The following is a 26,776-nucleotide window of genomic DNA, read 5'->3' as shown; positions in this document are numbered from 1 at the left end:
GTACAAAACTAGGCATGAGTTCTTGCAAATGAACACAAAGATGGGACCTGGTTCTAAGCTGTCAAAAATATTTCTTCATCTACAAACACCCTAAAACCAATGCTTTTTTTCTTTAAAAAAATGTCTAAGCATTTTGACTCAAGAAAATCACCATTTTATAGTTCAAATCGGGGGAAATAAAGACAGTAAATGGACAAAAGTACAAAGATTCACAAAATGTTTAGGGGTATGCGTACCCGTGTCCCCCCAGAAAAAAAGAACTGCCAAGAACTGCTCAGAAATTTGCACTGTCCATTCCTGCAACAGCCGCCGGAATGTTTCCTGGATCGCTTTTACCATGGCAATAGCACTGCGTGCCATTTGAAGAGCAGTGCAGTTTTGCACAATTAGGACAAAAAAGCAACACCGCAATAATCATGTGACCAACTTATATAGGAATATACTTTATGACATGGGGGGAAATAAATCAAGGTGCACAGGAAAATCATTAAGCTTCCATAAAACAGGTGCCAGAATATTGGGATTGTGGGTGCCTGTCTTCATTTCAACAGAAGCAGCAGTATTTCAGCCTTCCAACATGCATTGAAGAATCAGTTCCATCAGACACCAAGATGTGTGTGGGCATAACCTTGTCCACAGACACACAGGTGGAAAGGGAAGAAAGAACACCTGGTGCGACCTAATCCTCTCCCCCCCCCCCATGGGCGAGCATTTAATACTTGTTGTTTAATCGTTTAGTTATGTCCGACTCTTCGTGACCCCCTGGACCAGAGCACGCCAGGCACTCCTGTCTTCCACTGCCTCCCACAGTTTGGTCAAACTCATGCTGGTAGCTTCGAGAACACTGTCCAACCATCTCATCCTCTGTCATCCCCTTCTCCTTGTGCCCTCCATCTTTCCCAGCATCAGGGTCTTTTCCAGGGAGTCTTCTCTTCTCATGAGGTGGCCAAAGTATTGAAGTCTCAGCTTCACGATCTGTCCTTCCAGTGAGGACTCAGGGCTGATTTCCTTCAGAATGGAGAGGTTAGATCTTGCAGTCCATGGGACTCTCAAGAGTCTCCTCCAGCACCATAATTCAAAAGCATCAACTCTTTGGCGATCAGCCTTCTTTATGGTCCAGCTCTCACTTCCATACATCACTACTGGGAAAACCATAGCTTTAACTATACGGACCTTTGTCGGCAAGATGCTGTCTAGGTTTGTCATTGCTTTTCTCCCAAGAAGCAGGGTCTTTTAATGTCCTGAGTGCTCTCACCATCTGCAGTGATACTACTTGATGCGTTTTTAAAGGGCCAGCAGCGCCGACTTCCGCCCCGATATCCCGAGAGCGGAGGGGAAAGGCGCGAAAAGCCCTCCCCGCTCGAGCCCGAGACAGGCCACGCCCCCACAGGAACCCGGCGACGGCCTGGGCGGGACTACACTTCCCGGCATGCCGCGGGGCGGAGCGCGACCGGCCTCCCGCCGCTGAGGGAAGAGAGAGAGAGCGCTCGGAGCGTGAAGCGGAAAGCGGGCCGGGGGTCGGATCCTGCCGTTTCCCGGGACGGCGGCGGCCGCGTTGCTCCCGGTGCTGGGCGCCTGCCTTGGGGGGCCTCCGCGTGTGGTGCGGGCGGTCGATGCCGGCGGCGCTTCTCGGGGGCGATGCTGCCGAGGCGCAGCTCGCTGACGGGGCTGGCAGTGGGGCTGTTCGCCGTCTACGTGGCGCACACCTGCTGGGTGATGTACGGCATCGTCCACACCCGGCCCTGCCTGGCGGCCGCCCGAGGCAACGACGCCAACGACGGCTGCATAAGGCCTTACCTGGCGCGGAGGCCCAAGCTGCAGGTGAGGCGCCATGGGGGGGGGCAGGGGAGGGGGGCAGTCAGTGGGCGGGGGGGGGAAGAAAGGCGGCAAGAAATAGGCGGGGGAGGGAAGGGGGTGTGGGGCAATGAATGGGCGGGGGGGAGGAAGGGGGCAAGAAATAGGCGGGGGAGGGAAGGGGGTGTGGGGCAATGAATGGGCGGGGGGAGGAGGAAGGGGGCAGTAAATAGGCGGGGGAGGGGACAGGGAAGGGGTTGTGGGGTAATGAATGGGTGGGGGAGGGGGAATAAATGGGAGGGGGAGGAAGGGGCAATAAACAGGTGGGGGAGGGGACAGGGAATGGGGTGCAGGCAATGAATGGGTGGGGGGAGGAGGAAGGGGGAATAAATAGGTGGGGGAGGGGACAGAATGGGGAGTGGGGCAATGAATGGGCGGGGGGAGGAGGAAGGGGGCAGTAAATTGGGGGGAGTGAAATCCAGAGGACTGGGAGGGAAGCATAAAAACTCCACAAGTTCTCCCCTTTCTCTTTTCCGCGGCAAATCAATTTGGGGGTGTCGGTTCGTTCATAGAAATCGCAGATTTGGAAGGGACCCGGAGGATCATCTAGCCCAACCCCCAACACTCCCCCCCCCCCCGCAATGCAGGAATAGGCAGGGGGGATAGAACCTACGACCTTGGTGGTGTTTTCAGCGCCAATGGAGCTACCCAAGTGGCCTCGTTGGTTGGTTTGCTTTGAGTGTTTATGCATCACAGAAATATTTCTGTCAGCAGTTTGCAACAATGAAGAACATATAGTTTTTTATTTTTTAAAACCTTTTAAGAGGCAAGTTCATATTCCCTTCCCCGTCCGACCCACTCGGTGCCAAGTTGGGGAGGGACACGTCACCTAAAAGGCATAGACAGCTGTGTGTGAGCGGACTTCAGCCTTGCACAATCTGATTTTTCTTCTTTAATCACAATATGCTTTGCAAGGAACTTGGAGCAGCCAATGGACAGTGTTAGGTGGTCTGCTGCAAACTGACCAGTGAAGCATGGTGTGCTACATAAGCTCTTCAGCCTGCTTTCTTTCTGCCCATCCTTTGACTGACTTGCACTGTGAACCAGGAAGTGCTGCTGCTGCCAACCCCCTTCATAATTAAAGCCTTGAGCAAATTGCTCTTGCCAGGCATTATTGCCCTTCTTCAGTATGGGGTGACGATGCTGACTATGCAAGATTGTTGAAAAGTGTAGGAATCACTACCTAGAGACCCTTGAGCCAGATTGCCACCCCCTTCCTGTTGACCAGCCTTGTGGCAATACAACTAAGCAGCAGTCCAGTTGGCCCAAAGCCACCCTACTTTTTTCAGTTCTTATTTAGCAAAAGTTGCTGTTGAGCAGAGTTCTAAAGATTAGCGCAGGCATAGGCAAACTCGGCCCTCCAGATGTTTTGGGACTACAACTCCCACCATCCCTAGCTAACAGGACCGGTGGTCAGGGATGATAGGAGTTGTAGTCCCATAACATCTGGAGGGCCGAGTTTGCCTATGCCTGGATCAGCTAGATATATGTGAATAGCTTTAAGTGTTCTGTAAAGCACTGTATAAATGCTAAGCTTATGGTTGTTGAAAAATAAAAGTACCCACTCTCAATTATGTTTTTTAAAAGGAGTTATTTCAAATTCCTAGGCAGCTTAAGAATGATATGAGGCCTTTGCAACCAAGTGCCATGCATTTCCTAGTACAGTGGTGCCTCGCAAGACGAAATTAATTCGTTCTGCGAGTTTTTTCGTTCTGCGAGTTTTTTCGTCTTGCGAAGCACCAATGTGTATTGACGGTTTCCCATAGGAATGCATTGGCGGTTTAAAAAAAAAAAAGGCGCAAGACGTTTTGTCTTGTGAAGCAAGCCCATAGGGAAATCCGTCTTGCGAAGCACCTCAGAAAACGAAAAACTCTTTCATCTTGCAAGTTTTTCGTCTTCAAAGGCATTTGTCTTGCGAGGTACCACTGTATTATTATTTGACTTTCCTGTCAAAAGGATGTTCTGTGTCTTCTTGTACCATATTAACACCTTTCATCTACAGTGCATTGTAAAGTCATGCACAGTGTAAACTTGTTCCACTGTATTGGACTCTTGGGAGCGGGGAGGGAGAGAGAAGGAATGACCATGAGCAACATGGCAGGCTTGGATGTTGCATGATCCTCCTCTGTTTCCCCAGTAAAGTAGAAGGCTGCTCTCTGTGCCCTGTCAGTTTTATTAGTCTATTGTCCTGTCAGGAGCAGAATGTCTCAAGCAGGGGAATGGAAAGAAACAGATTTGTATATTCTGCACTAGACTACAGAGTTATAGATTTGGAAAGGAGCACCATGCTCTTTAATCGTCATCACCACCCACTGATGGGTCTACCACTACGTGGGTCACTGGAGTTCCATAAGCAGCTGCACTAGAAAAGGGGACCCAAAACATATGACAACTGAAATAAATGAACTCAAAACAGGGTTTACAGAAGCAGGCAACTTCCATCCCTGCACAGCGCTTCATAAACTTGGAGCAGGTGGAGAATCTATCTCTGTTCAGTATATGGTGATCAGGTTAGAAGAATCATACCCCACACTTTTAGTCTCAAAAGAGATGGTCAAGAAGAATTGCATCAGTTCAATGAAACAAATAACAAGTGAGCAATTAAAACAATAAAATTATTAAAGTAGATTATGGCGGGAGATGCTGATTTTTAGTCAGCAACTAAAAATGCTGAAATAAAAAGGTCTTCATGAACATTGGGGCTGTCATACCTTCCATGGCAAGTGAGTTTCATAGTCTACATGTGACCACTTCCTCCCTTCTGCATTCCGGCCAGAGCTCTATGGTCCAGACACAGACAGCCTCATACGCCCCTTTTAAGTGGCCTCTGCATTTTAGATGTCACTAAGGCAGTGTGGATTGCAAGCTGAAAACATGCTGGCCTTGAGTTGGGGGGGAGGGATTGGCAGCAGATAAAGGGAATAAATGCTTGGGATGGCAGGAGCACAGCATGTTTCACTTTCATCAGCACCCAGCACAGCAACATGGTGGAAGGAAGTATTTGTGCAAGCATTGACTATCCCTTTTCTCTTTCAGCTAAGCGTTTACACGACCACGCGATCAAACATAGGCACTGAAAATAATATTGATCTGGTTTTGAATGTGGATAACTTTGACGTTGAGTCCAAGTTTGAAAGGTATTAACGGATTTGTACAGTTTTCTTTTAAGACCCATGTATTTAGCATAAGAGTTAAGCATGTGCTGTAATATTTATCATTGAAATGACGGTGTCTTCGAAGTTTTTGAACTGCGGCTGGATCAGGGGTTCCCAGCTTGTGGTTGGTGGACCACTTGTGGTGTGCAATTGAGGTTATCTGTGGCACGTCTGTAAAAATAGATTCACACAGCATATGCACAGTGCATTACAATGCTACAAGAGGCAGAGAAATTATCAAGCACTCTGTCAAGATTCTCGGTAGATTTCAAGTGGTCCATGGAGGGAAATATTTGGGAACCACTGGGCTAGATCATGCCTCGTATTTTTCATGATTTTTTTTTCAAGTCATAGTTTTATTTTACTCCCTTTGTTTAAATCATGTGTATTCAGCCTTTTACTTGTTATTTCAAAGTAGCTTACAATTGTCTGACTTGTGCCCATTTTTAGAATGCTAATTGAAAAGAAGGATGTGAGTCTAATTTTCATTAATGGGATTTACCTCTAGATAAGTGTGCTTAGATTGAAGTTCTAAGCCCATCTATTTTGATTTTCTGGGCAGGATTTGTTCATGCTGTAGGTGTAAGTATTCAGAAGTCTTTAGTAACAAAATTCATCATAAGTGGTTGCCCCTCTTGCCTTCGTTTCCTTGAGTGTGTGTTGTGTGCAGAAAACTTGAGGAAGGAAGGGTCCTTTGCAGAAGACTCAGGTACCATACTTGCTACTTTCACCTCCTGCAAAACCTCAGTGGAAAGGAAAAACAATCCTTGCTTTGCTCAATGGAAAATTGGAGGGGGGAAGTAAGAAGTAGTTTCTCTCATATAAGTTGAGTTTCTGCCTCCAACCAAACCCAGCAAAACTGGGAGGAAACAACTTTTTCTTCCTCCCCTTCCACTACAAACTTCCATGGAAAAAAGTAGGGACAGTTTCTTTCCCTTCCCAATTAGCTTTTTTAGGAGAAAGTGCTGTGACTTCTCCCTTCAAAAACACAACATAGAGGTGAGCTTCCTTATCACTGTTCCGACATACAGACGGAAGAGGTGGTTTCTGTCCCATGATTGGGTTCTGGATGGTGTGCAGACCAGCAAGCGAACAGAATCCTGTTTGGGGAAATTTTGTCTTCTATATAAATGGCCTTTAGGAAGATTTGGTGCTATCATCAAATGTGGCAGTTAAAATTCCTGGCGATCTGAAATGCTTCATTAGAACAAAATAAAAGAATGTGGAATCAGTCAGACTCCAAACAGAAATATGAATCTGTTACTTCACCATTCAACTAAAAGACATTTAAAAGTTAATCTAAAAATTTTAAATGTATCAGAGTATCTCACTTTAAGTGTCTAAAATGCTAGTAGTCCTGGTTGAGGCAGAACTGCTAATGATTGCATCTCATGGTGAAGAAAAAGCATAAACTTGTGTAATTAATGTCTTTATTTCGTTTTCAGAACAGTTAACGTTTCAGTACCAAAGAAAACACGAAATAATGGGACATTATATGCCTACATATTTCTCCATCATGCTGGAATTCTGCCTTGGCATGATGGCAAGCAGGTGCATATAGTAAGCCCTCTGACTACTTATATGGTCCCTAAACCAGAAGAAATTAATCTTCTTACAGGAGAATCTATCACGCAGGTGAGAGGCTTTCTTTTTTGTTACTGGAGATTGCCAAGTAAAAATTGTGCTGGTACCTTGTGCACATGAAAACTTTGCTGAACTAAGCACATTCAGAATTATTTTCTACCGGCAAGTGGACATGCTTAGATAATGCACGTCCTCAATTCATTTCTCTGAAAGCAGTGCTGTGGCAGTTACTGGCCATAGAAGGAAACCTTTGCCCTTCAGTAGAATTTGCAAGTGACTTTTAGTGCACATAATGCACATTTTATGTAAATAACTGCCAAATGAGCCATAATGTTTGGCTACCTAGGCTCACCGATAAAGAGCAAGAGTAAGAGCCTTGCTACAGTCGCAGCTGTTTTCCATGGGGGAAGCCTATCTGTTTGGAGGCTGCCATAATGGCCTGTCAACCCCAGTGGAGCCCCCTGAGAACTCTTTGGGTTGCTCTTTCAGAGTGTGATAAGAGTGAGGACACTCGCCCTCGGCAATGGTTTGTGGGCTTGCTCCTAGGTAAAATATTGGCGCAACCGGGGAGAGTGATTTGACTTAATCTGACTTCTGAATAAGAGGTGGACTGCTTGGATGCTGAGTCTGTAGTTACATCCTGTGTGATTGGTGGGTGTTTGGTGATTTTGCTTTTTGCTTTTTGCAAAGCTTTTTGCAAAGCCTAGGGCTTGCCGATCGAAAGGTCGGTGGTTCGAATCCCCGCGGCGGGGTGTGCTCCCGTTGTTCGGTCCCAGCGCCTGCCAACCTAGCAGTTCGGAAGCACCCCTGGGTGCAAGTAGATAAATAGGGACCGCTTACTAGCGGGAAGGTAAACGGCGTTTCCATGTGCGGCTCTGGCTTGCCAGAGCAGCGATGCCACGCTGGCCACGTGACCCAGAAGTGTCTCCGGACAGCGCTGGCCCCCGGCCTCTTGAGTGAGATGGGCGCACAACCCTAGAGTCTGTCAAGACTGGCCCGTACAGGCAGGGGTACCTTTACCTTTACCTTATAGATTAGATTTACATTTCTGAGCCACCATTTTGAACTCTGTGCCTGCTTGCAAAGCAATTAGATCCCTAGTTACTCTGCTCACTGTTTTTGAAGCTATTGTTGTTGTCATTATTATTATTGATCAAATTGTTATACTGCCCTTCATCCAAATATCAGAGGGTGGTTAACAGTATAAAAATTCAAAATGAGAACACAAAATACATAATAAAATAAAAGCAAACCAATAGCCCCCCTCCCACAAACACATTTAAAAGGCCATAGTATATGTCATGCATTCTACTCATATATTGATCCAGAGTAGAATTCTAATGTACAGTTAGCAGAGTAAAAACCTAAACACGTTGCAGGATTCCCCCCAAAAATAGACCAGAGGCAATTGTATTTCATTCAGCAGAGCTTTACTTCTACTGAATGCAAATGAGCATAATGGTCACAAATCCAATATATTCAGGATTGGCACTGTCCATAAGAAATCCAGTCGCAGCAGACTTAGCTTAAATTTACAATAACTTAACAATAAGACTAAACCTTAGCACTATATACAGAACACCACACTAGAAGGAAAGAGAGACAGAACGAGAGTGAGACCCAGGCTTCTTCTGGCCTTATTATTATAGTTAGCATGACCTTGACAAAAAGAGATAACAGAATCAGTTTAAGCCAGCTGTACTCAGCTTCTCTGAAGGTACAGTGGTACCTCACAAGACGAAAAGAATCCGTTCCGCGAGTCTCTTCGTCTTGCGGTTTTTTCGTCTTGTGAAGCTAGCAGATTAGCGCTATTAGCGCTATTAGCAGTTTAAGGGCTATTAACGGCTATTAAAGGCTTAAGGGATTAGTGGATTAGCTGCTAAAAGGCTGTTAGCAGCTTAGCGCTTTAGAAAAAGGGGGTGGGGAGCGGGGGAAAAACTCAAGAATCGCAAGACATTTTCGTCTTGCGAAGCAAGCCCATAGAGAAATTCGGCTTGCAAAGCACCTCTGAAAACGGAAAACCCTTTCGTCTTGCGGGTTTTCCGTCTTGCGAGGCATTCGTCTTGCGGGGCACCACTGTATAACCCAAACATCATGAACCTTCTGCTTGTTTCTTTCACACAGAGAAGCTTCCAGAACCCTCTTGAATTATTTAGAATAGGAAAGATCTCTACACATCAGGTCAATACTTTCTGCACTAAGAAATGCCAACCAACAGAATAGGCATGGTTAAAGGGGATCATTTTCACCTGGCACCTAAAGTTATGTAATGAAGGCACCATGAGATTTGTTTGGTGAGAGGAATGGAAGCTTTACTTAACTATTCGGATTAGATTGTAATGTCTGCTCCATAAAGATGGAAAAGCAGAAGATTAGAGTTTGAAAGCAGTCATGACCATACTGTCACCTTTTTTGTAATATTTCTGCCCAAAAGCCGGGATTTCTGAAATAACTTTTGTATCTCTTTTTATTGAGCAGCAAATTGAAGCAGAAAAAAAGCAGAATTATGCTCTAGATGAGCCTGTCTCACACTGGAGGTCCAGGCTGACCTTAAATGTTATGGTGGAAGACTTTGTCTTTGATGGATCCTCGCTCCCTGCTGATGTGCACAGATACATGAAAATGTAAGTATTTTTTAAATTGCTAATCCAAAATTCTACCAAAATATACAGGAAATGTTCGAAACTCCCATTGTTCTAGGCACAATTTGCGACAGGGAATTTCATTAGTGTGAGGAGTTTCTGAACTCTGGGCACGGTACTGCGCCTAAGATTTCAGTTTTAAACTGCAGGATGGAAGGAAAGGAGGGCCTTTTTCTGCCTCCCCACTTCCAGCTACTCTCTGAATACTGGAGAAGAGACCCTCTTAAGAATATTAGGGGGTGGGCAAGGGAAGGACTAGACCATGTGAAAAACGAACATAATATTTTAGCTGCAGTTCATTTGTTTTCAGCTTTGTATTCTTGTTATAAAAAAGTGCACCAAGACATTCCGTTGTTGCACCCATAACCTAGGTTTAAGGTGCCATTTTGCTCCTAGCTTTCATATCTTAGTTTCTAACACTGTTTACATCAGGGGTCAGCAAAATTTTTCGGCAGGGGGCCGGTCCACTGTCCCTCAGACCTGGGGGGGGGGGGCTAGACTATATTTGGGGGGGGGGGGAATGAACAAATTCCTATGCCCCACAAATAACCCAGAGATGCATTTTAAATAAAAGGACGCATTCTACTCATGTAGAAACACGCTGATTCCTGGACCATCCACGGACCAGATTTAGAAGGCAATTGGGCCAGATCTGGCCCCCAGGCCTTAGCTTGCCTACCCATGGTTTACATGTTTACTTTCAATATACTCTCTACTGCAACTGTAGTGCCAGTGGTCTGATTTTAAGAGCAAATCTAGCAAATGGCTTAGACTTTGAGCACTTACTTTAATGGGTTGGGGGCTTTTCTCAAGCAAGTCGTGATAAAGTAGTGACTGTCTGGTGTTTGGGGCTTAGAGCAGGAAGATGTATGTTCAACTCTCCATTCAGCCATGAAGTTTGCTGTGTAGCCTTGGCCACGTCACCCATTTGCTTCAGCTTTCTCAAATGTCGGGGATAAAAATGCAGATACTCATTCTATGCTTTGCTGTCATAAAGTAGATTTTTACAGGCATGTGTTAAAATCAACCCTGGTATGTCATCCCCAAGTAGTTTTGAGTCAGATTCCATTGCCTCAAGATATCGCTCATCTTATAATTCCCCCCCCCCCATGGTTAGCAATCCAGTTGATACGTCACACTTGGGTCATAAAATGAGGGGTCAGTAACTTTTGTCTAGCTTGGCACTGTTTTGTGTAAGGCTCAGTTGATTAGAGGAGCCATGCAAATTCCACAGACAGTTATCCAGACTAAAAACTGGAATGTTAAATGAACTTGGGTTTCATTTCTCTCTGAGAAAACTTGAATAAATGAGTGTTTGCTTGGTGTAAAGATAGGTTCTAGGCAGAAATATTTTAGCTGATACTGGAATATGTGCTTTGCACTTTAAGATGCATATAGTAATAATAATAATAATTTTTTATTTATACCCCGCCCTCCCCAGCCAAGGCCGGGCTCAGAGCGGCTTACAAGCAATAATAAAAACAAGATGAATGTTTGTTTGTTTGTTTGTTGCATTGAAATAGAATTATTTGTATTCATAACAAAATCTGTTTTAAAACTTAGGGTTCAGTTGGGCAAGACTGTGCATTATCTTCCAATATTGTTTATTGATCAGCTGAGCAACAGAGTGAAAGATTTAATGGTGAGCTACAGCATGCCATCTTACATTTTTTATCATTGTTTGTTTGTCTCAATGAACATTTGTTGTTTCTGCTACAGCAGTCTAGGTTGAAGAAAGGGGTGCGCCATCCCATTCTAGCTGTGCAGTTCCAACACGTAGCATGGGAACTTCATAGGACGATACAGAATGTTTCGCTTTTTCCTTCTCTCCTCTTTGCGTTGTGCTCTGTACATGTAGCCCTTGCACAATTCTGCTGTGCCTGCTGATTTCTAAGGCACACAAACTTGTTGCCCTTTGACTCTGAAGTGGGTGGCATATGCACCCTGGGGGAGCGTAGGGTAGTTCCTGTCAGGAGCTCGTCCTATACTTGAGTAGGACCCTGGCAGAGACACATGCCCGACTGGCATGTTCTCTCCCTCCTGGCCGATTGTTCGGGAGCTTCAAAAGCTTTCTTCAGCCCGAACATCACAGCGACCGATGCCAGCTGACATCGGCACACTTAGGGATGCGCAGTTTGCGTAACAGACCTCAGCAACTCAGCATTTTGGCTAATCTACTTTATTGACATATAAATACACACGGAGTACTGCAACATGGCTCCCTCTCTCTCTAGCATCAGACAGCAAAGAGAGAGGACAAAGGACAATAGTCCCACTTCACGGAACACAGTAATAAAAACATCCTGTCTCCGTCACTTCCCACTCTGTGGCATCAAAACACACACCGTCATGTGACAGACAACAATCGCATGACTGCAATCACAGAGCAGGAATTCTAACAGCTCCATGTCACTAAGGGAGGAGAGTGTGGGCCTCTTATTCTAGGCAAGGTACTTGCAGTGTGCTTGGTACTACATCCACTTGGCTCGGCTTCCAGGGGAAGAGCATTTAAGGGCTACATTGCACCTTATGGAAGTCCCATCTGTCTCTAAACCTATTGTGGTATGTGGCATAACCCGGAAGAGTGGAATGTAGAGACTGCTGAGAATCACCCTACATCTGTAATGTTATGTTGCTACTTCAGTATTTTTTTTAGAAAGATGTTGCTTTTTTATTGTAAGTAACCCACTGTATGATGTCGCCCTTTGAGAAGGCGTAATCTTAAACTAGTTTATAGTTGTCAGTGTTCATCTTGTGATTCTTAATTTATTTGTTTTCAAACTTGATGCAGATTATCAACCGTTCCACAACAGAACTACCCCTTACAGTGTCGTATGATAAAATTTCCCTGGGGAAACTGAGGTTTTGGATCCACATGCAAGATGCTGTGTACTCCCTGCAGCAGTTTGGTAAGGTTCAGTTTCCACCGGGTTTATGGAGTGGGTTGAATATTTCTGTGAGAATAGTATTGATGATCACAAATCCAGCTTACTCTTGCTGTGTAATATTCGTACCATTCAAGATTAAAGACACCATTTTGAAGTCTAGAGCAGAGGCCGAGAACTTGTGGATCTAGAGGTGTTGACGGGACTCCAGTTCCCCTCATCCCTGACTATTGGCCAGGGGCTCGGAGTGCAGCAGCATTTGCAGGTCCCCCCCCCCCCAACTTGTCTAGAACTATCCAAATTGTCCCGTCCGTCCCCGTCCCCCCCCGTCTCTTTTGTTCATACATGCACAAAGGGCTGATGTAGTGGTGAAACTGTTCCTGGTGTGTACCATTTCAGACTGCATGTGAACAAACAATTCTGAAAGTGGTAGAGGTGTTGAGAATAATAGTTGAAGCCTCAATTTGTTCCCCATATGCTTGTTTCGTTTGTAAAAAAAAATTCTTGAGAAGGTATTCAGCCTTGCAACGTCCCCAGGTATTGTGTGTGCAATGCATTAACATTGGCAATGTTGTGATTTGGATCTCGTTTTATGTAACCAAGTGTCCACAATGGATGAAGTTCAAAGGCAATATAGTTCTTCAGTGTGAGGTGGGTTGGACCCATGTACGTGTGCCTCTGCAGTCAGCTTTTAACACACACTAGAATTTTGGGCAATGTTGACTACATTGAGTAGTGCATTACAGAATATAATGCCAATAAAAACCTATCATTTGCTGATGTTTCACTTTTATAAAGTCTTGATGATAGCCCAATAATTTGCCTCATACCAAGTCAGGCCACTGGCCCATCCAGCGCAGCATTTTTTACTCTCCAAGATCTCATGCAGAATTCTTTCCCAGTCCTGCTACCTGTATTCTTTCAACTAGAGATTGCCAGAGATTCAACCAGGCACATAAATCATAAGCCGAGTTGTATGTCCTCCCATCAATAGACGACACCTGTCTAATTATTCATATATGTTGTGCTTCCATTCTATTTGCCCAAGGATGTAAAGGAAGAGAAAGTATGTGTTTGATCTTCTCATATTTGAACTATATTTAGGATGCTTGGGTCTTCTTCTTCAGCTTGCTTGTAAGCCCATGTCCTGTCCACTTCATTCTTCTAGGCTTTTCCGAAAAAGATGCTGATGAAGTAAAGGGGATTTTTGTGGATACCAACCTCTATTTTCTTGCTTTGACATTCTTTGTAGCTGCATTCCATGTAAGTGAATTGTGGATATTCAAGCACTGATCTGACAGTGTATCTAATAATTGTGGAATTCTGTTGGCTTACTCCAAGCTCCTGTTTAGAACAGCGCTGGTTCTGTTTGAGGCTATGTTCAAATTAAGACAGGGATAGATAGATGCTGGGTTGGTGGTTAGAATGTTAGATATGAGATTGAAATACACACAGTCACAAATCTCAGCCTCAGGCATAATTTCTCTTCCTACCTTACTTACCTCACAGGGTAGTTGTGAAACCAAAACAATGCCCTGAGTTTCTTAGGAAGGAAGGAAGAATGAAAATGTAGCTAATAATGATTTGACATGTTTCACAAGGCTGCATAAGTTTATTTGTCTTGGCCTCCAAGTCTCTGGAAATTGCTTTGGAATGCCAGTGTTAATTAAGACACACGGTTAGAACCCTGACTGGAGGGAGAAACTTGCAAAATTAGCTAGGTTCCCTGATTCATCTGTAAATATAACTACAGATTAAGAAAAACTGTAATGCAAATTGAGGTGTTTTTTTTTTTCATATCACAGCTTTTGGCAGCTGATCTACATTGTGGTGTGTGCTGGGGTTTTGTAGCATTAGAACTTCTGACTGATTGCTTGAGAGGAGATAGACATGAGGAAGGGTTTTCTATTGGTTTGCCCACTCTTAATTGTAAGGTGTTGCCAGTGCTGGTTTCCACTGACCTGAACATTCGGGAACTGAAATGTACGACAATGGAGTCGTTCAGGAACCAAGGTTCCACTGTACCAACTCAGGCTGTTGGTCCTCCTAGCAAGTTGCAGGTCCGCTGTATTGTTTCCTGCAATATGGAAGTGGATAGACATTGCCAGGCAGAAGCTGAAAACAGAGGTGGGCTCACATGGTCATCTAAACAAGGGATGAGGAACTTGTGGCCCTCAAAATGTCATGGCCTGGTAGTTGCAGTGCCTGAAAGACTTTACCAAATGTAGAAACGTAATTATGCTGCTTTCTTTTGGTCGGTTCTAATCTAATGGCATCTTGGTATTTGCAGCTTCTCTTTGATTTCCTTGCATTCAAAAATGACATCAGCTTCTGGAAGAAGAAAAAGAGCATGATTGGCATGTCTACAAAAGCAGGTATGGAATGTGTGAGTTTTCTGTGCCATCTTTTCATGGTTACCAAAGCCAAAGGTGGAGCAAATGTGGCATCCCATACAGGCCTACCCTGTTACATTTATTCCGCTTGCCTATCGGTGTTGAAACAAGTGCCAAGTGGCTAAAGCAAGGGTGCTATCATTTTAATCTCTGCACAGTTCCCTCGATACAGCATCCCTCCAGAGCTCTAGTGCATTGGGAAGGGGTTGTAAAGGATTCTGTTGCTCTTCTCAGCACTGATGGAAAAAGGAAGCATCTTTGTTAAGGGACTGCCTGGCCCAGTTTAGGCAGCTCTGTTGATTTAGGATTTTTTCCCTTGTCGCTCAGCACTGAAAGGTGTACCAGTTGGCTATAAACATGCCTGTTTTTAATCTGTCTTCAGTGTGTCTGATGTTGTGCACTCTCAGGGAGATTGAAATGGCAGTTCCCATGCTGTTCACCTTCCTGTGCCACTTCTGCTGTTGCCACCGATTCTTCTGCTGCCCACTCTGCTTGGCAAGCTGTCTCTGGACAGAGCCACTGATGATACTTTGCCTAGGGCTCTGTAGACCTGGAGCCAGTTATATGTAGGAATGCAACTACAGTGGTGCCTCGCAAGACGAAAAGAATCCGTTCCGCGAGTCTCTTCGTCTAGCAGTTTTTTCGTCTTGCGAAGCAACCCTATTAGCGGATTAGTGCTATTAGCGGTTTAGCGGCTATTAGTGGCTATTAAAGGCTTAAGGGATTAGCGGATTAGCTGCTAAAAGGCTATTAGCAGCTTAGTGCCTTAGAAAAAGGGGTTGGGGAGCGGAAAAAAATCGCAAGAATCGCAAGACATTTTCGTCTTGTGAAGCAAGCCCATAGAGAAATTCGTCCTGCGAAGCGCATTGAAAAACGGAAAACCCTTTCGTCTAGTGGGTTTTCCGTCTTGCGAGGCATTCGTCTTGCGGGGCACCACTGTATTAAAACAGATGAATGCCACTTTTCAGTAAAGCTGGGTGTATGGATCTCTAAACTCGAGAAAGCATTATTTTAAAACTCTCACAAGTGTCCTCATGTGAATTTCTTCCATGCAGTGCTTTGGCGATGCTTCAGTACCGTGATAATATTTCTTTTCCTATTGGATGAACAAACAAGCTTGTTGGTGCTGATTCCAGCCGGTATCGGGGCAGTGATTGAGGTGAGTTGCCACACACGTTTCATATGAGCCCAGGCAGCCATATCCCTAAAGTAGCTTTATGTAGATTTAAACCGATTTCATCCAGTATATTTCAGTAGGTCAAAACCAGCTTCATTCGAAATGAATTTGGCATTTTAACCACTTTGTAGCCCGTTGACTCATTTCTGACAACGGCTGTTAAATAGTGTGAAAACTGAAATCAGTTAATAAAACAATACATGAAGATACTAAGGTAATGTTTTTACCTTCCAGCTTTGGAAAGTGAAGAAGGCATTGAAAATGACAATTGAATGGAATGGCCTGGTGCCAGCAGTGAAGGTAAATTACTTTTTAACTGTTTGTATAGAAATCATCTTGCTTCATTAGAACCATTTTTTCTTCCAGAGTCACTCTGATCATAGCATACTGTGCCACTAAGGCCCAAACAATGTACAGTGGTGCCTCACAAGACGAAAAGAATCCGTTCCGTGAGTCTCTTCGTCTAGCGGTTTTTTCGTCTTGCGAAGCAAGACCATTAGTGGATTAGCGCTATTAGCGGATTAGCGGCTATTAAAGGCTTAAGGGATTAGCGGATTAGCTGCTAAAAGGCTATTAGCAGCTTAGTGCCTTAGAAAAAGGGGGTGGGGAGCGGAAAAAAACCCCCAGGAATCGCAAGACATTTTCGTCTTGCGAAGCAAGCCCATAGAGAAATTCGTCCTGCGAAGCACCTCCAAAACGGAAAACCCTTTTGTCTAGCGGGTTTTCCGTCTTGCGAGGCATTCGTCTTGCGGGGCACCACTGTATAATGTAAAGGATCTAGGATTAGGTCTCCTAGCACTTTTATTTTTTTTGGTGCCTGCATATGAGAATTCCAGATTGGATCAGAACAGCAACATTTCCCCTGACTCCACCCCCATGCCCATTTTCCTACTCTGAATTCCAGCCCTCAAAGCTTCTGCTTGCCCACAGCATGAGATTCCTCAACCTTTTCCTGCTACTTGGGGTTATTGCTTTGAATTAGCAATGGTGTCTGTTAGCATAACTGGAGAAGAGCATATTATCACTTTGCAGCTCCCCATGTCACCTTCCACACTGTTCTGGAGGATCACCCGACCCTCCAGAACAGATTTTGGGAGGTTGTGGGGCACTGAATGGCAGCCTTGAATTTCATCTCTAAATCTTTTCCATCTGTTCTAAGTCAAGTATGTAAAGTGGTTTGTGCATTTCTTTCTCCATTGCATTTTTAAAAATTAGCCCTTCTCATCAAAACAGTAGGGCATATGGTCGACCTGATTGCTTCTTTCTGTTCCTATGTTTTATACAGTTTGGTGCATTTACTGAGTCTGAGAAGAAAACTGAGGAGTATGATACCCAGGTAAGAGAAATCTGCAACGTAACATTTAGTTTAATACCCAGAGGGATAGCAGCAAAAAGCAAAGTATTGTCGCATTTTAACAGTTATCATTTTTTCATAGTGTTAGGGGTATCGGGTGGTTGCTTGAGAGCAATCAGGCAAGATGCCTCATTGGTCTGTTCTAAAGCTTTATTATTGGTGCTAAAAACCTTTACAATGCAGAGCGCCTCTATTCCATGTCTTGCTCATTCACTAGCAGAATCTGAGAGTGGGCGATCCTTAAATCTTCCCCAGCAGAGTAGTCTCTTGACCCCCAGTCTACGCCTCCCCTCTCTGCACGAAAGCCTACTGCGCAAGGAAGGTTTGGGTAAAGGGGGACCTCCCTCCTCCCTGCTTTGCTCAGGCAAGGTGCCCTGGCACCGCCTTGCATCCTCCGAGCCCAGGCATCTCCTCTCCACTAGAGGCATGGCTTCCTTCCTCTGCTGAGGAAGTGCTGCTTCCCACGATCTTTGGGGGCTCTCTGTAATCCATCCGCCTTTTCCCCTCTCGCCCCTGAGCCGATGGCAGTTCCCTGACACATAGCATATGTTTTCATGGGCTCAAGGCCACTTTCTCAGATGCATGATGTAGTAGACCATAACTGAGTAGAAAATACTTGTTGTGGGATTTCTTAGTAAGGAAAGAACTGATATAGAGCCTTGCCAGGCTCTGTATAAAAATGGAGACAACAGGTCAAGGGTGGGCAGGAATGAGAACTAGTGTTGTCAAACGAATGGCATTGCGCTCCAGATTTTGAACTCCCTAGTGGTTTAATACATGCTGTTGAATTGAAAGGTTTATAAGGAATCATGTACGGATTGATCTTTCTGCAAATATAGTTCGAAGCTGCAACGTGGGTGTTCGTGTAAAGTCTATGCTACATTAGTGGGAAACTGGTTTTGAGTTTTAGAAATGACCGTTCTGCCTCCTGGTCCATTTTCATGTGTGTGTCACAAAATTCCATCGTGTACTGAGGGCAGAGGCAAGAGTTGGAATGGCTCCTGGACATTTCGTCTGTAGAAGACTCTGCCCTTTCCTAGTATGGACTTCCAAGTATTAACTTTCAACGTAATGAAAGCCAGTGTGGTTTAGTGGGTGGTTTGGAACCACAGAACCCTATGTCCAATCCTAGGTAACCTTCGATCAGCCACCATCTCTCAGCCTAACCTGTATGATACAGTTGTGAAAATAAAAATGAGGAAATCCATTTATGCCAACCTAGAGCTTAATGGACAAACGGTAGTAATATAGGAGTAAAGTTCACCCAAAAAATGTTTTCTTTTTCAGGCTATGAAATACTTATCATATTTACTATACCCATTGTGTATTGGAGGTGCAATTTATTCATTGCTTAATATCAAATACAAAAGGTAAGGTGCTGTGAATTATTTCAGAAACCTGAAATTACTGCTTAAAATGTCTGTTGCATAGCCTTGAGCCAATGACTTATAATACTGCAAAGTCAAAGAAGGCAAATGGTTTGGAAATGTTATCCTGGTGGCTAAATGTCTGCCTTGTTTTATGAGTTCTCTTTAGTTAATGTAGCAAAGAATATAGGCTTGACGAGTTTGAGATGAGAAGATCTTCACGGTACTATAGTGCTCCAGTTCAGAGCTTGCATCAAAATAATGGTTTGGCCATTAGGAACGTGCTACAAAACCACTTCACAAAGTGTAGCTTCTGATTATGACTTAAAGGCAAGCAGAAGTAAAATAAGCATGAGATGCGAGTTACATGTACACCTGTGATTTCTTATGTTAAGCACTCGTTCTCAAACTTGGGTGCCCAGCTGCTGTTGGACTACAACTCCCATCATCCCTAGGTAGCTCATCATCAGGGATGATGGGAGTTGTAGTACTACAACAGCGGGGGACCTAAGTTTGAGAAAGACTGTGTTAAAGCATGGAGGAAAGAGAAAGGCGGGAGAAGAGGGGTTGTATTGTGCTGCTGTGGGTTTGGTTTTGTTTTTGGAAGGAAGGAAGGAAATAAAACAGCAAATAATGTTGTTTTTATTAATTTAATGCAAATATTCTTTTTATCACCCCCTTATAGCTGGTATTCATGGTTAATTAACAGCTTTGTCAATGGTAAGTATGGATTTGTTTTATGTGTTTTGTTGAAGTCTAGTTCTCTAAAAATATGATTACAGAGTGAAGTTATTCTTAAAAATGGTGGTATTTCTGGAAACTTGTGCCATTATAATTGCCTGTGGTGAAACTCGCTGGGCTGGGTAGAAATCACAGAACTGAATGCTTTCTCAAGTTAAAAGAACAAAAGTAGCACCCTCCAAGTAACAAAGTAGGGTGTCTGGCAGAAGGGTTAACTAGTGCTCTGACTGCATGGTGTTCTTTACATTGGGGAGCTCTCAGATGTGATAGGTTCAGTAGTTCTGAAGTTGTGCGATACAGCAAGAGCTGGCCCTGGCAAGAGCTGGGGGTCAGCATCATTGAGCAGTGGCTGAGCCCCCAGTTCCCAGAAATATGCCCCATGAAGGCAACTGTTTCACATGCAGTACAGTAGATCCAGCTATCCCTGGTTCCCCTAGAACAGAGATGGAGAACATTTGGCCCTCCTGATGGTGCTGAACTACAACTCCCATAATATCTGGCTTGCTGCGCCTGATGGGAGTTGTAGTTCAGCAACATCTGGAGAGCCAAAGAGTTACCCACACCCTACCCTAAAATCATTTTTATTAAAATGCCTGTGCTGGTGCCTTGAGCTACTTGACTTAATAGAAGCAGGCGCTTACGACAGAAAGAATGTATAACTTTGGGTTTCATACTATATCTTGCTTTAGGTAGTCCATGCTGTTTCTCCAGTTCATCCTGCAAATGTGTCCAAAGTGTCTGGACAGACCACAAAGGAACACATGGGTGGCTTTGCACATTACTCTGTAGCAGCTTGTTATAAATAGAAAAAGAGTGAGCATATCCGGGGCTAGCAGTGCCTCTTGATTGTAGTTGACAGTTGGAGTAGAAAGCAGCAGGACAAAATTTTGGTTGTCTGCTACAAGAATACGTAGCAATTCTATAACACCTAAAATCTTCCAAGGCACTGTACAAGATTACAAAATAATAATACTGTCCCTAACAGATCTTCTAGAAAGGGGAGGGGTGATGTGCAAGGAACAGGAAAACCAGCCAATTAAGGTGTTAATTCCTTATCGGGTTACGTAAATGTTTAACAGCCAGGTGGATTAGCCACTATGAGAGACAGTTCTGAGAGAGGAAGAACCAAGGAGTGGATTAGGCTGACTTAACCTCTCCCTTTGCTGTGGCCAAGCGGAATGGCTGCTAATTACAGATGGAGCACTTTTAATTATAGTAACGTTGCAACGTAGGCTAGTGCTGTTGTCCCATTTCAGGGGGTGGTTCCCGATGACATGGCAGCTTTCCAACGTTTTGCAGGGGGTAGATTTGAATAGGATTTTCCTTCCTTCCATTTCTTAGCTGTGACATTACCCTAGCTTCATTTCAAGCGTAGAAATGGATAGGTACCAGAAGTCTTGTTTTCATTTGCAGGGTGGCAGGGTCCTCCGTTGGACAAACCTTCCTGATTTCCCAGACCAGTTAACTCAGTTTAGTGGTTGACATTTTGAGAAGTTCCTTGAGAATCACAAAATTATTTAACGTGGGCTTTGGCATCTCTTAGCTGAGTTTAACCAGTTGCCATTGTATTCTGATAATGTAAATGTGGTAGAAATAAAAGGCTTTAAGGGCATTAAGGCTTTGTTCTTTAATGATTAAACCTAGTTCATGTTTTCTTCCCCAACAGGAGTATATGCTTTTGGATTTCTATTTATGTTGCCACAACTATTTGTAAATTATAAGGTAAATCTGAAGGTTTTAAAAAATACCTTAATCTTTTTGTTTCGTCCGGCCTCCTTTACTACTGCTAGTATATATGAATGTGTGGTTTCGTTTCTTCCAGATGAAATCTGTTGCACATCTGCCCTGGAAGGCATTCACATACAAAGTAAGTTAAGTTCATTTGACAGTTCTAAGGTTTATAGTTCTGACCCTCAGTTAATATCATTTAGTTGAAAATCAGAGGTAGTTTATGGCCAGACAATATGCACCAACAATTATAATATGTAGCAAAACTCTTAATGTGGTTGAGAGGAATGCTGAGAACGCTTCTATAGCCGAATGTCTTCGCTTCCGAACGCCGCAAACCTGGAAATGAGTGTTCCGGTTTGCGAATGTTCTTTGGAAGCTGAACGTCCGACGCGGCTTCCGATTGGCTGCAGGAATGTCTTGCAGCTAATCGGAAGCCGTGCCTTGGTTTCTGAATGTTTTGGAAGTCGAACAGACTTCCGGAATGGTTTCCATTCGACTTCCAAGGTACCACTACATTATTATTTGTCAGTGGTCCCTTGTGGGGTATAAGATGTGATTGTTAAACTGCATTTAGCTTGATGGGTCACAAGTTAGGTAGGCCTGAAGTCTAGATCCTGGTCTGCATATCAAAAAAAAGCATTAAAACTGTTCCAGCTGCTACTGAGGGTTATAGTTCTTGTCTCTGTCTAACCAGTTTCTCCCCACAATTTTTTAAGGGCCCTTTTTATTACCGGTTCCCAGTCATAAAACACTGTGTAGATTGAGCTCCCGCTTGCCTCTGCAGATGAGTTCAGGACTACCTCCCCACCCCCACCACAAAAAATGCATGCTAGTTTTTAGTTCCTGTGCAGTGAGTTGCTTTTTTAAGGCTCACTGGGAGACTAGACGTGGTGGGCTACACCCTCAATTTCTGAGATACCTTTTTAGCTTCAGAAACTCTGTTTAAATGTTGTATTATGAAGAATGGATGATTTGGTTGAAAGCTTGGTTTGCTGGGAACAACACTTGATTGATGTTCTGCTACGTACGCTGTGTTCACCTTGTGCATTATTTTCTCCAGGCATTCAACACTTTCATTGACGATATTTTTGCATTTATCATCACAATGCCAACATCTCATCGGCTGGCATGTTTTAGAGATGACGTGGTGTTCCTGGTCTACCTTTACCAAAGATGGTATGAGTTCCTCTTATAACTTTTTTTGTTGTTAATGTTTTGCCATTTTGTAAAAAAAAGGCAGATCTTAGTAGTTCTGTATATCAAGCTGTGTTGAGAAAAATGGCCCTCAAATTCTGGTTAAAGGGGAATACTGAAGAACAGACAAGGAGCTGGGAGGAATTTAGAATCCTGAACGATATAATCTCCATCTAACTATGTTTAATTGGTAAAATGCTATAGTCATGGCGCTACTTATGCTTCCTGCTCACCCCAGCCATTAAGCATCAAACCTGCCCCTGTTCACATAAACCTATGATGTCTTCTGTTTCTTGGTCACACTACAGCAGAGGTTCCCAAAACTTGTCTAGGACCACCAGTGGTCCTCAAGCTTCATTCAGGTGGTCCATAGTTTCTCTGTGGGTTTGTGATTGGAGATGGGAAACTGCACATCCATCACATGAAATATTCATATGGATTTTAATAGTATTCTAAGGGCTATTTTTATTTGTTACGTTGTATTTTATTGTCTCACCGTTTGAATTCTGTGGAGCACAATGAAATGCGATACATAAGAAATAAAAAGAGTAATAAAAGTGCAACTGAAGATCATACAGCACCTAGCTCCAGCACGTTACAATACAGTGGTGCCCCGCAAGACGAATGTCTCGCAAGACGGAAAACCCGCAAGACGAAAGGGTTTTCCGTTTGCAGAGGCGCTTCACAAGACGAATTTCCCTATGGGCTTGCTTCGCAGGACGAAAATTGACGAAAATTTTTGAGGGTTTTTTCCGCTCCAAAACCCCTTTTTCTGAAGCACTAAGCTGCTAAAAGCATTTTAGCAGCAAAACCGCTAATCCCTTAAGCCTTAAAAAGCCGTTTTTAGCCCTTAAACTGTCAATAGCGCTAATAGCGCTAATCCGCTAATGGGCTTGCTTCGCAAGACGAAAAAACCGCAAGACGAAAAGACTCGAGGAACGGATTCTTTTCGTCTTGCGAGGCACCACTGTAGCTACAACAGGCAGAGGAATCTTAAAAGTGGTCCACCACGACTCTCAGTAATTTTCAAGCCATCTCTGGGTTCAAGAGTTTGGGAACCACTGTGTTATCTGTTGCAAGCTGGAAGCTTTCATTTTTTCATTTTAGTCTCCCTAAGAATCAATTATGTGCAGTAAAAAAAAAAAAATAGAAGGAAATCCCTGTCTGCAAGTGTACAGTCTAATAGAGATGGGCAATAGAGGGTATGGAAAGCAAGGTGAGTGCAAGATCCACTCAACATTTGGCAACCCATATATAAAAGTAGTATCAGGATTTCACAAGTATCATTCAACATACGTTGACAGACCTTGTTGCTGAAAAGAATAGTAATAATTAGCATTATGATGGTATTTGCAAGGAAGGATATTCTGGTGTAGATGCATGAAAAACTGTACCAATTAAAGGTGGCAAAAGTATGACCCTGTGGAGACTTTTCTTAAAGGAAGTATTAACTGTTTCTTTTTATCTGCAAGGCTTTATCCTGTGGATAAGAGCAGAGTGAATGAATATGGAGAATCTTACGAAGAGAAGCCGAAAAGAAAGCCCCACAAAGAATAACTTAGGATAACTCTAGGAGTCTCTTTGGACTGATACTGGCTGCATAATGTTGTCTGGCTTTTAAGAAGCAGCAAAGCAAAAGAGTATTCTTCAAAGCTTGTGACAGAACTTCATGGACAAAATATCATCTGCATTGCCAAAATATGTTTTGATTGCCTTTGGATCTATCTTTGCTGTTGTTGTTTTTTTGTGTTCAAGAAGTCTGCCAATATTTCTGCCAGGTTTCACTCAAATGATTAACATTTTGAATTTCTGTGGAAGTTTCTGCATAAATATTTGTGTCTGTCCTGCTTTAATGTCTTTGACCCTCCAGTATCCGGCAGTGTGGTTGTATGCATTTAAAGGCCTGTGAGAAATAGAAGTATACTGTGAATAACTACAAAAGGGTAACGAAAGTGGGGAGGAGGCCAGCACGTGACCTTCAAACCGTCCAATAAAATGCTTTTGTACTCGATTGGGCCCATCCCTGGGCATGATCCAGTCAAATCCAAGACCCTGATTTCAGTGCAAGAGATTTCAGTGCATTTTTATCTCAGGCGTTGAAATCATGTGGACTTAAAAAAAAGTTTGCTTGACTGGATTGCACTCTTTGTTTTGTATCACCTCCTCCACCATGAACATCTCATCTTTTAGATTGAGATGACAGTTATGCTTCTCACAGTGGAACATGTTATCATAGCAGAATTGGGCATTGTTGCTGAAATATTGTCAATATACAAAGGCATGCACTTTAACATGTATGTACCAAACAGTTCTAAGCCAGCACTGGACACAGAAAGCTTGTAACTTTTTAAAATGCATTTTTTAAAAACAACAATGGCTTATTGGCATAAGTCCAACTGAGCACATGCAACAAATAGTATTCAGTTGTTTTGGGTTTTTTTGTACAGTGGGCAAAATGTTGTCCTTCAACCCTAGAGTTAGTATTTCTTCATTCCTTCCAAACTGGATCTTCGTTCCTAGGGTGAGAGCCATTACGTTGTAGTCAAAAACCTCTTTTTAAAAAAACAAAATGTAAATACATACTTGCATGACACACTATTGTGCCAATTATATTTCGGCAGGGAAACTAGGCCTTTTTCTTCTATATTGACATAGATAGCATAAAGATGGGAAGACGTTGCTTAAAGCACCTAATAGAAAACAGAGACATCAGAAGGGAAGTGTAAAGAGATTCTGTTGCAAATCTGCCGCAAAAGGAAATGAACTTTCCAGTTGCCATTGCTTGGGGGGGGGGGAGGGTGTTGCAGGGTTTTAATCTTTTGCATTTTAATTTTTTTTTTAATTTGGATGTGTTGATCTAATCAAATAGCGTCACTAAGTCACTTTATTTTGAGCACGTTCAAAATGCAAGTGAAGATTTCTTATAAAGGATTTTCACTTGTATCACAGCATGACATTTAGTAGAGCTACAATCTCACCTGTCCTTTTTGAGCTTTGATCTCCAATGAATTCCATGGAATTTGGACTCTAGGATTTTTATTGAGACGCTGTGTGCACGTTGGCCTAATCCCCCCACCCCATCCAATGGATTGGCACATAGGGCCCGCTCCCCGCTATGCATGCTTAAGCCCATTGACTTGAATGAGACTTGAGTATGCTTAATGGTGACCTTCATTACTAAGAGGTATTGCATTCAATATGGTTGAATATGCATGTTCGTTCCGCACTCTAGCATCAAAAGATGCACTGGTACTTTATTCTCTCAGACGACATTAGGTTGCATAGTTTCGGGTGTCAAGATACTTTAGAAATCAGTTTTGGTTCCTCAGGACTCTTTTCCCCCCTGCTATATTTTTATATTTTTAACTGGGAGGTGGGGATGTTGGCAGTCAATTAAGTTCTCTGTCTTATTTTTTCATTGGAGGCATTCTCTCCCATTGAAATGAATGGGCCTTAAAAGAGGCACACTATGGTTGGATGGCGCCCTTTTGTCTTCAGCTTTCAGTTTATCTGGATGCTGAAAGTTTCTGAAGTCGTTCCCCAAACCCTGAAGTTCTGCATTTGGGTAGCTTTGTCTTTCAACATTCCTTCCTTCCTTGCTGTGGTTTCCCTGGCAAGTAGTAATATTTTGAAGTGCTAACAAGTGCCTTTGTAATCTCTTTTTAAAAAAAAAACTCGTTTTTTTCAGAATTACGGTAAACTTAATAAAATTGTTGTACTACTAAGTTGAATGTAAACTTAAAATATGGGCACAAAGCAGTCAAGAGTTCATTCCCATGGATTTCGCTGGGAAAGATTTAAACACTTACTAAAAAATCACAGGCCCCAAGAGTACTTGATGGGAGAAGTAGACCATAAATCTAAATTTCCAATAAATTCAAACTGGTAGAAGCTTCTTATTGTTTTCAAATTATAAAGAATAACCTCTTGGCAGAAATATTAATAGCACATGTTTGTTTTTCTGTTTGGTGTCTAAAAGTACAGAATATCAGTGATTAGCTGAATAATTTGCAGTGCAAACATTGTTTGGTTTAAATGAACATGTTTTATTTTTAAACTTGAATGAGGAGTGTATTTGGGAACATCAAAGTGTCCTGTCAATTCAGAGTGACCTGGTTAGCCTCCCATCTAGTCAATGATATTTGTTTCCTTCATTCCATGTAAATAAATGTTTATGGGTATGCTTTTGTTGTCTCTACTTGACATTCTCATTACGTTGTTGAAGAGTACTCTTCACATTCTGTTTCATTTAAAAAATGCATATGTTCATACTTGTGAACAATCCCTCTTCCTGGGGAAACTTGGGGAATTGTAGTTCTGTGAGGGAAATAAAGGTTTGCTAACAACTCTCAGCACCCTTAACAAAATAAAGTTCCCAGCATTCTTTATGGGAAGGAGGAGCCATGACTGTTTAAACTGGTACAGTGGTACCTCTGGATGCAAATGGGATCCGTTCTGGAGCCCCGTTCACATCCAGAAGTGGACGCGGGTGTCATACCTCGGGTTGAATGTGCTTCAGGTTGAGCGCTTTCGGGTTGTGCTCCGCGGCAACCCGGAAGTAACGGAACGCATTACTTCTGGATTTTGCCGCTCGCACATGTGCAGACGCTCAAAATGACACGCTCATGCGCGGAAGTGACAAAATGCGACGTACGACGTCGCGTCTTATGTTCCATTCAGGATTCGAACGGGGCTCCAG

At 43.3% G+C, this 26,776-nt stretch overlaps 1 protein-coding gene across 2 annotated transcripts; it reads left to right on the top strand.

Moving 5' to 3' along the window:
* Positions 1-1,417: 1,417 nt before the first annotated feature.
* Positions 1,418-26,258, top strand: CLPTM1L (CLPTM1 like). Of its 2 annotated transcripts, XM_083449963.1 has the most exons (17): positions 1,418-1,821; positions 4,891-4,991; positions 6,455-6,644; positions 9,072-9,217; positions 10,799-10,877; positions 12,027-12,144; positions 13,289-13,383; positions 14,411-14,495; positions 15,569-15,672; positions 15,925-15,990; positions 16,976-17,026; positions 18,332-18,414; positions 19,097-19,131; positions 20,819-20,874; positions 20,975-21,019; positions 21,944-22,059; positions 23,550-26,258. In XM_083449963.1, the coding sequence occupies exons 1-17, from the start codon at positions 1,639-1,641 to the stop codon at positions 23,632-23,634; spliced, it is 1,638 nt and encodes a 545-aa protein (XP_083306089.1). In that variant the 5' UTR covers positions 1,418-1,638; the 3' UTR covers positions 23,635-26,258. The 2 variants fall into 2 exon arrangements, with proteins under 2 accessions (XP_083306089.1, XP_083306090.1); XM_083449964.1 differs by lacking the exons at positions 18,332-18,414; positions 19,097-19,131; positions 20,819-20,874; ... (1 more) ...; positions 21,944-22,059; positions 23,550-26,258 and adding an exon at positions 17,588-17,645 and having other exon boundaries at positions 16,976-17,127.
* Positions 26,259-26,776: the final 518 nt, after the last annotated feature.

This window comes from Podarcis tiliguerta (assembly GCF_965153285.1).
Source record: "Podarcis tiliguerta genome assembly, chromosome: 7".
Classification (NCBI taxonomy): Eukaryota; Metazoa; Chordata; class Lepidosauria; order Squamata; family Lacertidae; genus Podarcis; species Podarcis tiliguerta.
Note: the sequence above shows the minus strand (reverse complement) of the source record. Positions and strands in the feature narration are given on the sequence as shown.

Bases quoted from the DNA above. Each gene is read 5' to 3' on its own strand.
- CLPTM1L (XM_083449963.1), top strand. From the start codon at position 1,639: ATGCTGCCGAGGCGCAGCTCGCTGACGGGGCTGGCAGTGGGGCTGTTC. The intron at 1,822-4,890 runs GTGAGGCGCCAT...TTTCTCTTTCAG, and splicing joins CGCGGAGGCCCAAGCTGCAG to CTAAGCGTTTACACGACCAC. The intron at 21,020-21,943 runs GTAAGTTAAGTT...TATTTTCTCCAG, and splicing joins GGAAGGCATTCACATACAAA to GCATTCAACACTTTCATTGA.